General features: G+C 51.3%; 2 protein-coding genes across 4 annotated transcripts in view; one reads left to right on the forward strand and one right to left on the reverse strand.

Annotated features, from left to right (window-relative positions):
- Positions 1-15577, forward strand: part of LOC135578953 (uncharacterized) — a 91578-nt gene that overhangs the window by 18954 nt on the left and 57047 nt on the right. The window lies entirely within an intron of this gene.
- CCDC25 (coiled-coil domain containing 25) lies at positions 1063-14653 on the reverse strand. Of its 2 annotated transcripts, none has more exons than XR_010471047.1 (9): positions 14413-14572; positions 10589-10636; positions 9844-9883; positions 7672-7723; positions 7200-7275; positions 6591-6694; positions 4766-4985; positions 3738-3783; positions 1063-1725 (listed from the first exon to the last, which is right to left on the reverse strand). XR_010471047.1 is itself a non-coding variant. In XM_005512736.3 (9 exons), exons 1-9 carry the CDS (start codon positions 14435-14437, stop codon positions 1696-1698), a joined length of 624 nt encoding a protein of 207 aa, XP_005512793.2. In that variant the 5' UTR covers positions 14438-14653; the 3' UTR covers positions 1063-1695. The 2 variants fall into 2 exon arrangements, 1 of the variants encoding a protein (XP_005512793.2); XM_005512736.3 differs by having other exon boundaries at positions 4766-4968; positions 14413-14653.

The following is a 15577-nucleotide window of genomic DNA, read 5'->3' on the forward strand; positions in this document are numbered from 1 at the left end:
GACATGTGGCCCTACGGCAGAGATGCTGAGGGTGCTTGGGGACACATGGCCCTGTGGACAGCCATGCAGAGGGTGCTTGGGGACAAGTAGCCCCATGACAGTGACACACAGGGTGCTCAGGGACACACAGCCCACGGGCAACCATACACACAGTGCTTGGGGACAGGTGGCCCCATAGACATCCATGTACAGGGTGCTTGGGGACTGTGGCCCTATGGCAGTGATGCTGAGGGTGCTTGGGGACATGTGGCCCCATGGTCAGTGATACAGAGGGTGCCTGGGGACATGCAGGGTGGCCGGGGACAGCCGGAACTGCGGCCAAGCACAACAGTGGCAGCTGCAGCGCCGGGCGGTGCCGATGGCAGCTCCACAACGTCACTGTCACCGGTGGCAGCTCCACAACGTCACCGTCACCGGCCACCACCCGTCCCATCAAAGGGGCCATTGATGGTTGGGAGGGGGAAGAAAAGCAGCTGCCACACCTGCCTCAGTTTCCCCAGCAGCCCCAGTGGTTCATCCCCAGTTCGCAGAGCAGGTCCCTAAAGAGCTGGGACACTGGGGACAGTCCGGGGTGGTGGCAGCTGGACGGGACACGAGGAGCAAGAGGATGCACAGGCCACCAGCGGCCTCCTCCCAGTAAGGAACTGGGGTGGACGGGGGTCAGGACGCCCCCCTGCTCCCCCCGACCCTGCACCCAGATGCTGGGAAACATGTAAAATAAGTTGATGTTTCAAACTTTAGGTTTACTTAACAATAAAATTTAAAAACCCCTTAATAATGAAATAATAAATAAAAGTAAAATATCAGAAAGTTTACTGTTATTGGGACTGATCCTTGTAGCAGGGGAGGATTTTTCTCCTGTAATTGGCTCATTCTTTGCTGAGATGAGGATTTCCATTCCCTAAGATGCGCTTCCCTTTCGCCTTTGTCTGCCCCAAAAACCCACCCTGGACCAGAAATGGTCCCTTCGCACTGGGGGCTCTTCCCCAGCTCCCATCCTGCCGCCTTTGCACCAAAACCCAGACTGGTGTAGATTTTGCTGTTCCCCTGTACCTCACAGTGTTTCATCAGCACGATATGGATTTAATGGTGACGTATATACAGGGGCTGTCGTGATTATCGCGACCGTTTCGTACAGTGAGCGCTCAGTCCGGCCCAGGCAGACGCTGCGCAAAACTCCACATCTTCCCAAACTTCTCTCTCCTGAGATTTCCAGCCGAGAAATCAAATGTAAGTTAAGAAAATAATACACTGCGGGGCTACTTTCTGCTCCCAGCCCATAGGTGAGGAGGCTGCAATTAGAGCTCAGCTCAAACTTCATTGTTTGTTGCTTGGTATTTAATGAGCCACGAGGTTTCCGGTCTGCGAAGCACCTGTGAGCTGGTTTTACACCCCCGGTTTGGAGCTGGCGGCGTCATCGTGGTTTTTCTTTCAATCTCATTGGGTTAAGAGCTACACCCGAGAATAAATATCATTGTCTTTGTAGAACTGAAAGGCGGTTGTGCTTCCGTCCACCCCGGCTGCGCAGACACAGGAACCTCCTTTTGCTATTTGCGCTGCCCGGAGAACCAACCCGGTTCTGAAGAAATGGAGTCAGAGTTCACTGGTTTGGGGTGTTTTTTGGTATTCTTAGCGACGGTGATATATTAAGACATCTCAAAGCACCTCGTGATTGAGAAAGGAGAGAGACTTTATTTACATAAAGTCATCCGAGTCGTTGCCGTCCTGCGGAGAGAAAAGACAAATCAGGATCGTTGTGCATGTGAAAATGGGAAAAAGAGCGTTCAGCGGGATTGCAGAATTGTCGTTTCAGTACAGACACCACAAAATCAGCCCAAATAACCGCACAACCAGAGCTCTGGGGTGGGAACTTTGCAGTTTGCTGTCCCTGCAAAAAGTCACTTGGCAAAGTGTCACTTCTGGGCAACTGCAGTGGGAGGAACAGAGCCCAGGATCCCACCAGCAGCACAACCCATCCCCGTCCCGCAGATCCTGAGCTTATTGCTGAACCGGGACAAGGAAAAGGGCCGGGAGAGGAGACTCCGGCACAGCACTTTCACCGGGTCCCTCCCTGGGACGCGTCACCAATGGCACAGCCGGGCCAGGCCTGTCAGGAGACGCTCAGACTTCAACCCGGTTCAGATTTCCAAGGGGATCTGCACGCCAAGCAGGAGGAAAAGCCCCAATTCTCCAAACCACACATGGCTCTGAGCAGTTAGGCTGGGACTACAGTAAATAAGGTGGGGCTTAAACTGAGGCTCACTCCCCGCAGCTCCATTTACCCAAGGTTGATGTTGAAGATGTGACAGAGCTCCGGCAAAGCAGAGACACAACCAGGGGCTCTTCTAACTTCACCCTCCCTCCCAACCTCCTGTCCTTACACTCCTGCTTATTCCTTGTTAAAAATGTGCATTTTTCCCCTTCCTCGAGGTATCAAGGTGGCACATGCAGGTCACGGTCACCGTTAGGGAGCGGCAGGTTATGCCCAAACAGCTCATGGGGAGACGAATCGCTTTGGCTCTAGCTGTTTCAGTGGGGTGGGAAGGGAACCGGGACCACTCGTGGTCAATGGGGCAGAGTCCAGCTGAGGCCTGGATCTAGTGGAGTGCTCAGGGGACAGCGCTGGGACCTGTGCTGTTCAATATATTCATCAATGACTTGGATGAGGGAATAGAGTGACTGTCAGCCACTTTGCTGGTGACACCAAGCTGGGAGGAGTGGTGACACTGGAAGCTGTGCTGCCATCAGAGACCTGGACAGGCTGGAGAGTTGGGCGGGAAAAATGTAATGAACTAGAACAAGGGCAAGTGTAGAGTCTTGAATCTGGGCAGGAACAACCCCAGGTTCCAGTGTAAGTTGGGGAATGACCTATTAGAGAGCAGTGTAGGGGAAAGGGACCTGGGGGTCCTGGGGACAGCAGGGTGACCATGAGCCAGCACTGGGCCCTTGTGGCCAGGAAGCCAATGGTACCTGGGGTGGGTTAGAAGGGGGTGGTCAGTAGGTCAGAGAGGTTCTCCTGCCCCTCTGCTCTGCCCTGGGGAGACCACACCTGGAATCTTGTGTCCAGTTGTGGCCCCTCAGTTCCAGCAGGACAGGGAACTGCTGGAGAGAGTCCAGCGCAGCCACCAAGATGCTGGAGGGAGTGGAGCATCTCCCGTGTGAGGAAAGGCTGAGGGAGCTGGGGCTCTGGAGCTGGACAAGAGGAGACTGAGGGGGGACTCATTCCTGGGGATCAATATGGAAAGGGGGAGTGTCAGGAGGGTGGAGCCAGGCTCTTCTGGTGACAACCAGGGACAGGACAAGGGGCAATGGGTGCAAACTGGAACACAGGAGGTTCCACTGCAAGAGGAGAAGCAACTTGTTGGGGGTGAGGGTGGCAGAGCCTGGCCCAGGCTGCCCAGGGGGGTTGTGGAGTCTCCTTCTGTGCAGACATTCCAACCCGCCTGGACACCTTCCTGTGTAACCTCATCTGGGTGTTCCTGCTCCATGGGGGGATTGCACTGCATGAGCTTTCCAGGGCCCTCCAACCCCTGACACTCTGGGACTCTGAACTCCACACATATTTCCAGCAGCACAAGCTCACAGAACCAATGGGGCCCTCTCAGAAAGCAGCTCCGGCCTCCAGGAAGGTGACAGCGACGTCCCCTGTGTCACCCACAGCAGGCTGCACCATCCCCATCCCGTGTGGAATTTCAGCCGTCTTGGAAAGGTTTCTGCGGGCATCAACTGGCTCTCACCTGGTTAGAGGACATGTTCTCAGCCTTCATTAACGACGAGTAGCTCCTGGAAAGGAAATGACATTATCCTGCATGTTGTGTTTGCAAAAACCCACCGACAGAGACGCCTTTTTCATAAAACACGACCGAGTACTAGAAAAACAACTTTTTTCCCTTTCCGAGCTCAGGCAGGCTGGACAAATATTTGCTTATCTCATACTCTGGGGCTAATGAAAACAAGCGGAGAAAGGCCGGGCGCTGCGCAGGCGGCTTCTCCACAGCTTTCTTCAGCAATTACCAGCTAGACCAAGCCAGGAGGTAGAAAACCTTGATTCTGAGGGATGGCCAAGGGGACAAGGTTAAATAAGCAGGCAGGGCCCTCACTCTGCAGCACCCACACACCAGCCGGTGCCTTCTCTTCGGTTTAGTTTGCTTCTCTAATCCCTCTATTCTGACTTCTACATGTGTAGAAGTGTTCAGGAAATCCCAGTGTTTCTTCAAATTCTGGCTTTGCTGTCATTTACAGATAAACACGACTTAATAAAGCTTCAAAGTGAGATTTTGGACGCTGCACGGGGCGGTCAGTACTAAGGAACGAGCGCAGACTTGCTGCGGCACAGAAAGGTCAGAACGACATTTCAAACCATTGCCCGTTCTGTGGTTAAAGGAGAGTCCAACTGAGGGTTTCCAGGCATTTTAGTTAAAATCAGGGATGCAAAAGGAAGCTGGAGAACTCTAAGGAAAGCTCAGTGCTTGCAGAGCTGGAAGCGACCGCTCCATCCCAGCGACTCCCCCCATTTCACCCAGGTTAGGGACAGGTTGCAAAACCACACAGTCCTTTCTTTCCACAACGCTTTAACCTCCCGGTTTCTTTTCGGTGAAACGAGGCAAATGCATTTATTCTAAAGACAAAGGGAATCGCTGGGCCGTGCAGCCGCCTGTGCCAGCTGAGCACCGAGTGACGCCGATTCAACCGAACCCGCTGACCCGCGACTCCCTCGCAGCACCGACAGGAACTGCAGCGCTTGGCACAACAATTTAACACTTACCGAAGCTCCTCCAGCTCTTTCTTCTTCTTCATCTCTTCCTTTTCCTTCCGCTTCATCTCTTGGATCTGGGCTTTCTTCTCGTTCCTCTCCTCCCTGTCTCGAGCTTCTTTCTCAGCAGCCAGGTCTGGGAAACGCTCCACTTTGGTCTTCTCCAGCCGGTTCAGGATCTCGTTCACCTTCTTCTCCACCGTCAGCATTTTTACCTTTGGAGTGCAAAAAACTATGATCCTTATTAAAAAAACAAACAAACAAACAACAAAAAACCAAAACACCACCCAAACTTTGATCCCGGAGCTTTCTCGACGGAAAGCAAACGCCCCATTTCCACTTCACGCGTGGCTGAATCCCACAAAAACAGCCGCTGAGGAAAATCTGCCGCCGAGGCCTGTTCAGCAAGTTGTGTAACAGCAAAAAGGGGCGACTCCCAGTGCCTGGAGCCCGTAAGCTGGAGGGTTTCTAAGTACATAAGCGTTAATGTTTTGCTTCTAGGCACAAAGCTCAACAGAGGCCAACAGACAAGCCGGGGTCTCTGCAAAGCGTTTGGGGAGAGAAGCTCATGTGGTCATTGGTGACTGTAGGATTCTTAGCACTTCTTGCCCTGGTACAGACCTATTTTAGTCAAACAACTGCACCTCTAGAGCGTCTTCTCTCCCAGCAGCCAATTAACCAAAATTTAAGTATAATATTATCTGCGGACACTAGGTCAGGCTTAGGAATAGCCTGGCTTAGAGGAGGGACTGCCTGAGCTTACTGAATTATTGGCTGAACTGCTCCTCGTGGAGCTTGTTTAGGAACTACTCATATGGAGTTCGCTTAACGTAAGTTAATCTGCTCAGTGTAACTTCTGTGGGCTGTGAACCTTTGGCAAGTAAAAAAGGCCTCAGCGCCTTCAAGCTGGATGATCAGGGAGCTGCAGCCCTGGACATAAGTAAAGGGACAGAACTGCCTCCAACGGTTTTGGCTGCTCCTAAGAACTTATTTTCTCCAGCTCTGGGTGCAAAATAGCAACTGAAGGTCAGGACTTTAACTGACAGCCCACCTGATGAAAATCAGAGAGTCATTTGCGTTGGAAAAGACCATCAAGTCCAACCATTCCCCACCCCTGGCACCGCCCCATGGCCCTGAGAACCTCATCTATGTGTATTTTCAACCCCTCCAGGGCTGGTGACTCCAGCACTGCCCTGGGCAGCCTGTTCCAATGCCCCACAGCCCTTTGGGGAAGAAACTGTTCCCCAGATCCAACCTCAACCTCCCCTGGTGCAACCTGAGGCTGTTTCCATCATCCTACCATTTGCTGCTCTAAGAGATGTGACGAAGAATGGGGAGACCCGGACTCTACAATAATTTGCAGCTTGCCTGGAGTGATGCGCAGGGGGTGGGACTGGATTATAGGGGTAGAATTGTCCACGGTTTTTCCACCTCATTGGGAGGCACCAGCTCGAGCTGCTCAACACCGTACCTTGAGAATAGATTGTTTGGTCTCTGCTATGGGAAACCTCAGGGACAAGGAGCTTCCTAACAACTGCCTGTGAGCCGATGTAAAGTGACGGCTTGTATGCAGACAGGGGATTTCGGTGGAGATAAATTCAAGCAGATAGCACAGATTAGCAGGTGGAATCGTTGGGTATGCACAGAGGCCCGTCGGGTACACCGAGCTGCATTTGCAAACACGAGGCTGACACTCAATCACGGATTTTCAGATGATGTTCCAAACATGGGATCTCTTTGATATTTCAGGAGCGGATGATTCCCCGGCTTAGGGGCAAGCGCTGAAAACGATCCGCCCAGTTCCTAACGCAGAAACGTTCCAGTCTGTAGCACTTACATCCTTCTGCCTGTGGAAGCCGATCTGCCCCACGTCCATGTCCGCCGTCTTCTTCAGGTTAGTCCACGGCGTGTACACCACGTTGACGTTGTTCATCTTGCAGCCTAGCGGAGAAACAAAGGGAAACATTTCCATTCTCTCCCCGCTGAAAGAGGCCACGAAGCCTTCAGTGCGTGTGGAAACGAGCAGTTATTGCTGCCACAAACGTTACAAAAGGAGAAAACGGAGAAGCCCTTGCAGTGTTAGCGCGAAACAGAAGACCACGACATGGTTTTCTGCAGCAACACAAGTGCTGCGGCAGCGTTAACGAACTCCAGATGGAGAGCGTCCCTGCCAGCAGAGTGATTACTGCGGAAGGGGGGCCCCAAGGTGGTGTTCCAGAGGAGGCTGCAAAGCCTCCTTGGCTCAGACAGCAACAGGGAGGCACAAACAACTTTGGAGATTTCAAATTCCTCTTTACAAGAGCATAACGCGACATCTGTTTTCCGTGAGACCCGCAGGCACGGGCTTAACGCAGAGGGAACGTCACAAAGGTCTGATCCAAAAAACAGGCGCTTGTGCGGAGCAGAAACACTCGCCTCGCACCTATCTGCGGGGAATCGGCCTTACCCTGGATGCTGTTCGCCTTCACTAGGTGAGCACAGTCTATCAACACTTCTTTGGGGATGTCGTCCACTGTCTGGCCCTGCGGCAGAGCGAGGAAAAGTGAGCGGGGCTGCAGGGACCGAGGGGCACGCGGAGACGCGCCACGGCCCCAGAGATCCGCACCCCACTTCTCTCAAAGGTGTTCTCCACGTTTTAGCGGGGCGATGGTTCTTGGACACACACTTGGCGTCAAGCGGAAATTAACTGTTCCGCTGGGCCACAGGAAACTTGTCACTCCCCCTATCGGGTTATGTGGGAGCGGAGGGTGGAAATTCAGCCTCCCCAAACTGGGAGTTACCTGCACCCTCTGGGAGCCCCACGGACTTTGCATGAGAGAAAAGACGGTCAGATGCACAATAATTGCTCCAGAATCTGCAAGTGCAGCTCTTACATGGATGAATAGGAATGTTTTTAAAGATACATGTCAAAGGATTACCTTGTGCAAGCGAAGGTACACGTGTGCGGAGGACAGTTTATCCACGTGAAACCTACAGAAGAAAAAAGCAGCACATTTAACAGAGGGTAAGAGATGGTGATCTGCTCGGATTTCTAACTAGTAACAAAACAGCCACTCCACAGACAACAAAATTATAGCAACAGTCAGGACAGACGCGTTTAAAAGCGGGTAAGGGAGTCAGGGCCCGTCCTTCAAGACACAGCAAACAAACCCCCTTTCCCCTCCTTTGTTTCTGCTTGTTCTCCAGACCTGTTCTAACTTCACCCTGTTTTACCACCTACTTTTTACGCCTCTGTGCTGATCAACGCTCACTCCAGCCCTGCAGACCTCCAAGGACAGAGCCGGGGAACTGATCTCACGTCACCTTCCAACCCTTCTCAACACCCTTTTCTTTATAATGGGATTTTTTCCTTCCTGCTGCAAGACAGAAACCCCTCAAGCACCAACATATGGACTCTCGCTTGTACCTCCTGAGCCTCTTATCCCCATTCCACTGGACCCCTGTTAAACAAATTTAAGTCTAAAGGGTGCCAGATACATTAGGAAGATAATTCCCAGGAGGCCTCTGCACAAGGACCTGCAATATTTTGTTGAGATGGCATCAGAATATGAAAAAACAACGTGGATTATGTCAGTGTGGGCAAAAAGGCAGGAGAGAGATGGGGAAAAAATAACTGCTCAGGGAACTTGTGGATGAAACTCAAGGTCACTCCTAAATAACAGCAACACCTTAAATTACACAGCGATAGGATGAAAATGAATGTGATACTGCTACAGCAGTGTGTTATTCGGCTGAAGGGCAATCTCTTTGGCTAGAAGAGAACACACAATATTCCCTTGCCGGTCAAAGCGCTGACAAACCATCCTCTGCGGAGCGGCAGTTACCAGCCATTCGAGCTCCAGTTCCACAACACCGCAGCTTAAAGGGCAAACGAAGAACAAGAAGCACAACCCAGGGGCGATTCTTGTTTAGAAACCGGTAGCAAAGCAGAGGGCAGCAAGCGCGGTACCTCTGCTCTGTGCAACACCGCCCGACCGCGAGCGGGCTCCTCTAATTTCAGGGACTAATCCAGCCAAAGATGCTGCTAAAAGGTCTGGGAACTCCCCTTCTCTTGCTTTTCTCTTCTGAAGGCACCTGACTGTCCTCTCTCAGTGTTCTGGGTTTGTTGCTCCGTGCAGAGATGCTCTTGCTACACTCAGGAGACGCTCGCTCTCACAAATACCGATCTGCACCCATTCATCTCTGCCCATTTCCCCAGCAAACTGGCACCAATGTTCTGAAACTCAGATATCAGCGTGTGGAGTTACTGCTACTGCACGTGGAGAGATGCGGGACTGTGTATGCAAACAAATGGGCACCCGTGCAGTGAGCAAGGCTGCATCAAGCTGATCCAGCCCACAACTGAAGGGTCACTGAAATGCCCTTGACCACACAGAACGGGGAAGAAAGTTGATGAAGCGAGAGGAGAATGGGGAATTAAAGTGCTTTGTGGTGAAACGTGGGAGGTGATGGGTGTCTAAGATAGAAACCAATCATGTCTTAGCTAGAGAAACATAGGCAGTGCGTAATCTAAATATAATTATGCAGTATAAATAATGTAACTACATAATCAGCAGTTTAAGACTACATAAACTGATCAAATTCTGCATTGAAGGGCTTCAGTTTATAATTCTCATAGAGTTGTTGGAGTCCTGCAGAGAGAAATCTCAAAAAGCTTCAGAAAGGGGCCAGATCTTATGATGAACAAAACGGAGGGTTGAGATGCAGGGGGATGAATCGTTTAGGTTGGAAAATACCTTTAAGATCATTGAGTCCAGCAATAACCCACTCCTGGCACTGCCCCATGTCCTGAGAACCTCATGTCCGTCTGTCCAGCCCTCCAGGGCTGGTGACTCCAGCACTGCCCTGGGCAGCCTGTTCCAATGCCCCACAGCCCTTTGGGGAAGAAATTGTTCCCAGATCCAACCTCAACCTCCCCTGGCGCAACTTGAGGCCGTTTCCTCTGCTCCTGGCGCTTGTTCCTGGGGAGCAGAGCCCGACCCCCCTGGCTCCAAGCTCCTTTCAGGCAGTTCAGAGATCCATGGAAATCAAGAGCTTCTGTGGGTTGTTTGATCACTCGGCTCGGTTTTCCAGTGAGTTTCAGTACTTACCAGATATCTTCAGGCCAGCCGTACTTTATTAGATCTTCATCTGTAGGAATAAAAGTATCAATGAGCAAAGCTCAGGATCTCACCACCAACAAACCCGATGAGCAGGAAGGGTTTTAACCCCGGTCTGGCAGAAACAGGGAGGGCAGGAACCACCCGGTGAGGGGTGACGACCAGAAAAGCCCAGATTACACCTCACTTTACACCCCACTTCCACCCCTTCTGCATTTTGAATTTTTTAAATGAAACTACGTTTCTTCAAATAGATTCCTTGGGGGGAAACTTTCAGGGCACGTCGCCAAAATTGCTCTTCCCTGGGTTTCATATCAGCTGCCAACGTGGGAACGGGAGATGAGGCAGAACCGCGACCTTCACCTTGAGGGAAAGGATGAGAAACCTGCGGACTATGAATCACTGTGGAGAGGGGAAAGTCCAAGCTGAGCGGGGACACAGTCGGTTTGCGAGAAGTTATCAGACACCACCTGAAAATATGCTGTTTTTTTTCCCTAGAGAAGCTTTTTTCCACTTAATTTAGCATTTCAAGGCACTCACGCTGCCTAGAGGATTTATAAAATTTATCCCAAAGCAGTGGATTTCAGAGGGGTAAGTCAGGATTACTTGAAAGGGTAGACAAGTTTTCAAAGAATACATCAAATTAAGACATAGAAAGATATCCTCTTTCAAAATGACCTTAAATCCCCACAAACCACATCCGAGCTGTCAGGCATCATTATGTTAACGTACTTACTTTCATACTTGTCTTTTCCCATGTAAATGGTGTAAACGGAAGGAACAACTGAGGGAGAGAAAGAGGGAAACAAGTCAAAAGGGGTTTGGACAAACTCTGTGAGGAATGACGCCCACACTCCAGCCTCCAGCACAGCAATTAGAGCTAAAATCACCCGTCCCATGTCCCTCCTGGGGCCAAAGGAAACTTCGCTTGTGTTTCCTCCACGTTTTGTCCCAAATGCTTCAAAGGATTTTGGAAAGCGGCGTTTTTCAACCAACCTGCCGCAGCACCAGGGCTGCACTTTCCATCCGCTGCTGCAGAGCAAACAGAATTCACGGTGGCACTGCTAAAATTCCTCACCGATGCCGTGTAAATTAAGGACCGAGAGCAAACGAATGAAGCGCAGGTGACCAAACCTGCCTCCAGAAAGGACCCTTTGAAAATACAGCGTCTAATCTCTTATTTGCAAAGTCACTAAAATAATTAACACGCTTCGGTTACGTGTCACAACTCTGGCAGCGCAACCACGTGGGTACAGACCCGGTCCTTTCCAAAGAGCTTTTACATTAGAAATCAAACATCACAAGCACATAGCCCAGATAAAACTTGTCAATTTAATGATGAGGTAATAAATATAAAAAATAGGAGAGGATTATATGCCTGTGGGAGTTAAAAATTGGGAAAAAATCCACCCTGGATATGTAGGAGGGTTCAGAGAACGTGACAACATTGTGACTACAGGCGCTACACATAGCATAAAATTAAATGATCGACAATAAAGTTGCATTAGCGATGGTTCTGTGAAAATGAAGCCACCCTGCCGAAGAGCAGGGGAACACTAACAGAACCGAGGAGGATTTCACTCCAACTTGTAAGATAATATACTCTCCCATAATATACTCCTGCAAAAGCTGGGAGCCCGTGGCTTGGACAAGTGCGCTCTCTGCTGGGTTAAGAACTGGCTGGAGGGCCGGGCCCAGAGAGTGCTGGTGAATGGGGCTGCATCCAGCTGGCGGCCAGGCACTAGTGGTGTCCCCAGGGGTCAGGGTTGGGTCCAGTCCTGTTTAACATCTTTATTGACGATTTAGATGAGGGGATTGAGACCATCAGCAGCAAATTTGCTGATGACAAAGTTGGGAGGGAGTGTGGAGCTGCTGGAAGGCAGGAGGGCTCTGCAGAGGGATCTGGATAGACTGGAAATATGGGCTGATTCCAATGGGATGAAGTTCAACAAGGCCAAGTGCTGGGTGCTGCACTTTGGCCACAACAACCCCCTGCAGCGCTCCAGGCTGGGCACAGAGTGGCTGGAGAGCAGTCAGGCAGAAAGGGACCTGGGGGGACTAATGGACAGGAAGCTCAACATGAGCCAACAGTGTGCCCAGGTGGCCAAGAAGGCCAATGGTGTCCTGTCCTGTATCCAAACGAGCGTGGTCAGCAGGACAAGGGCAGTGATCCTTCCCCTGTGCTCTGCATTGGGGAGGCCACACCTGGAGTGTTGTGTTCAGTTCTGGGCCCCTCAGCTCAGGAAAGAGATTGAAGTGCTGGAGCGGGTCCAGAGAAGAGCAACAAGACTGGGGAAGGGACTGGAACACAAGCCCTATGGAGAGAGGCTGAGGGAGCTGGGCTTGTTTAGTCTGGAGAAGAGGAGGCTTAGAGCTGAGCTCAGCACTCTCTAGAACTACCTGAAGGGCAGTTCTAGCCAGGTGGGGATTGGTCTCTTCTCCCAGGCATCAGCAATAGGACAAGGGGCCATGGGCTTCAACTCTGCCAGGGGAAATTGAGGCTGGCTATTAGAAAGCAATTCTTTGCAGAGAGAGTGGTCAGGATTGGAATGGCTGCCCAGGGAGGTGCTGGACTCACCGGCCCTGGAGGTTTTTCAACTGAGATTGGACATGGCACTTAGTGCCATGGTCTAGTCAATGGACTGGAGTTGGACCAAGGGTTGGACTGGATGATCTCTGAGGTCTTTTCCAACCCAGTCCATTCTGTGATTCTGTGTGATTCGGTGATTTAACACGCACCAGATCGGCACAACATTCTGCTTCTTGTCGAGCTCTCCCTGGCAGCAAAACTGATGATAACGTGTCAGGAACACCCTGTGCAACCATCATTCACAAATAAAGGAGACTGTTCATATCATTAACTGTATCTTGTCTGCTCCCGCTAACCCCCAAGCTACCAAATCTGCCCAGCACCATAACAGGCTCTTTTCTCCCCCAAAAAAGGGCCAAGTCAATGGAAATCTCTGAACTCCTCACTCGCAGCTGCTGAGCAGCTGAAAATGTTTCCATGCAGTGTCAGGTTAAGCGATGACACAGCCAGGGTGTCTTTCCCTGCGTGTGTAATGGGCCCCAGTTTCCCTAAGAGAAGATAAAAAGGTTTTCAACAAAACCCAAGCACAAATTTATTTCAGAAACACTCACAAGGCTGTTAAGTTTTGCCTTCCCGAGGCAAATCAAACAGCCAGGAGTCAAATCCTGCTCATCAAGCAAATAACATCTCCAAACCTGAAGGAACCAATGCTAAAGATACAAGTTTGTGGTTACAGCAGGCAAGAAAACTCCACACAGAAAACTCCACAAAGCAGGTTATACATTGGTGAAATGACTCTGGGTAAATAAAAAAGGAACATTCCTGTACTACCGTTTGTATTATCAGCCTATAGCACATCAAACCACAGGTTTGTGATGCTTCACAATCTTTGTATATGGGCAGACAAAACAACCATCTCGATTCAAGGAAAAATAATGAGACAATTTAGACATTATGCCTTCCCTCAAACTGCTGACAGAAATACAGTGCAGGACACCTTTCAGCCACACACAGGGACCGCTGCCCCTCAGGAACCATCACCAAGAGGCTCCTCAGCTCAGTGAATCCTTCAAGTCCTGAAATGCCTTCAAGCTAAAGCCCATCTCAGCCCAAACTGGGATTTTTACACTCAGAATCCCAGAGTGTCAGGGGTTGAAGGGCCCTTGAAAGCTCATCCAGTGCAATCCCCCCATGGAGCAGGAACACCCAGATGAGGTTACACAGGAAGGTGTCCAGGCGGGTTGGAATGTCTGCACAGAAGGAGACTCCACAACCCCCTGGGCAGCCTGGGCCAGGCTCTGCCACCCTCACCCCAACAAGTTGCTTCTCCTCTTGCAGTGGAACCTCCTGTGTTCCAGTTTGCACCCATTGCCCCTTGTCCTGTCCCTGGTTGTCACCAGAAGAGCCTGGCTCCATCCTCCTGACACTGCCCCTTTCCATCTTGATCCCCAGGAATGAGTCCCCCCTCAGTCTCCTCTTCTCCAGCTCCAGAGCCCCAGCTCCCTCAGCCTTTCCTCCCACGGGAGATGCTCCACTCCCTCCAGCATCTTTGTTGCCCTGCACTGGACTCTCTCCAGCAGTTCCCTGTCCTGCTGGAACTGAGGGGCCACAACTGGACACAATATTCCAGGTGTGGTCTCCCCAGGGCAGAGCAGAGGGGCAGGAGAACCTCTCTGACCTACTGACCACCCCCTTCTAACCCACCCCAGGTACCATTGGCTTCCTGGCCACAAGGGCCCAGTGCTGGCTCATGGTCACCCTGCTGTCCCCAGCACCCCCAGGTCCCTTTCCCCTACACTGCTCTCTAATATGTAATTTCTCAACCTATACTGGAGCCCGGGGTTGTTCCTGCCTAAGTTCAACACTCCACACTGAAAGCAATAAAGAGGGTGCTCAGCAGGGCGGCTCGTTACTGGGCAGGGCCGCGGCCCAGCGCTCCGCTCCCCGCGGCAGGACCGGCCCCTCACAGGCCCCACACCGCCCCGGAGAGGGAGCCAAGGCCTCCAGACGCTCTCCCCTCGCCCACTCACCGTTGGAAGTGAAGAAAAACACCATGGCGGCGGCTCCTCGGCCCGCCCGGCCCGGGCTCCCGCTCCGGCAGCGCCTGCTGACGGGTAAGCAGGAGTGGAAAAGAGAGCAGAGCGCATGCGCAAATTCATTGGGCAGTGAAGCCGTTGAGAGCTGGGCACATGCGTAATAGTGTGCTGGCAAGTCATGTGGGCTATATGCATGCGCTGTCCATCCCAGCAGCCTGGCACGTCGATTTGCGCATGCGCAGTTTGCAAATTGACGCCACCCCTTGTGCACATGCGCAAGACTCCTCCAGCGCAATATGAGTGAAAGCGGCTCAGGGTACAGTAAGTGGCGCTCGGAGTGTTCAGCCTGAGAACAGGAGCTGAGGGGAGACCTTCTGATCTCTGAACTGCCTGAAAGGAGCTTGGAGCCAGGGGGGTCGGGCTCTGCTCCCCAGGAACAAGCGCCAGGAGCAGAGGAAACGGCCTCAAGTTGCCCAGGGGAGGTTGAGGTTGGATGTGGGAACAATTTCTTCCCCAAAGGGCTGTGGGGCATTGGAACAGGCTGCCCAGGGCAGTGCTGGAGTCACCAGCCCTGCAGGGCTGGACAGACGGACATGAGGTTCTCAGGGACATGGGGCAGGGACAGGGGTGGCTTATGGTTGGATTCAATGATCCTGAGGGTCTTTTCCAACCAAAATGATTCTGTGATTCTGAGTTACAAAGGACGTACCCGTCATTAACCAATTGACATAACAAATGCTTTCTGAGCACCTGCAAAACTAGGGGGATAGAAGATTAAGTGGCACATTGTTTAGAAGCGGAGTGCTTAGTTTATATTTAACTAGTAATTAATAGACGTATTGTAAGTAGGAAACTAATCAATTATCACTAACTTCATACCAACCTTATGGTTATAGATGTATATTAAAAGTTTCCAAACATTGTTATGAACATGCCATAATTATGTGAATATAAGCAACGCGAGAGCATCCAGTTGTTGGAGCGCTTATGGAGGATGATCCCCAGCTTTCCCCAGCACCGATAAAATAAAGAATGCTGCTTAACGGTATAATTGACTCTGCTGTTCAGTTTATTTGTTTGTTTAATTAGGGACGTGGGTTAGTGCCAGGGTTTGGGGTAACGGTTGGACTTGAGGGTCTCTTCCAAACAACGTTGTTCT

Source organism: Columba livia, chromosome 3 (genome assembly GCF_036013475.1).
Source record: "Columba livia isolate bColLiv1 breed racing homer chromosome 3, bColLiv1.pat.W.v2, whole genome shotgun sequence".
Lineage (NCBI taxonomy): Eukaryota > Metazoa > Chordata > Aves > Columbiformes > Columbidae > Columba > Columba livia.

Bases quoted from the DNA above. Each gene is read 5' to 3' on its own strand.
- CCDC25 (XM_005512736.3), bottom strand. From the start codon at position 14,437: ATGGTGTTTTTCTTCACTTCCAACG. The intron at 7,724-9,843 runs GTAAGTACTGAA...TTTCTTCTGTAG, and splicing joins GGCTGGCCTGAAGATATCTG to GTTTCACGTGGATAAACTGT. The intron at 6,695-7,199 runs GTAAGGCCGATT...TTTCTCCGCTAG, and splicing joins GAAGGCGAACAGCATCCAGG to GCTGCAAGATGAACAACGTC.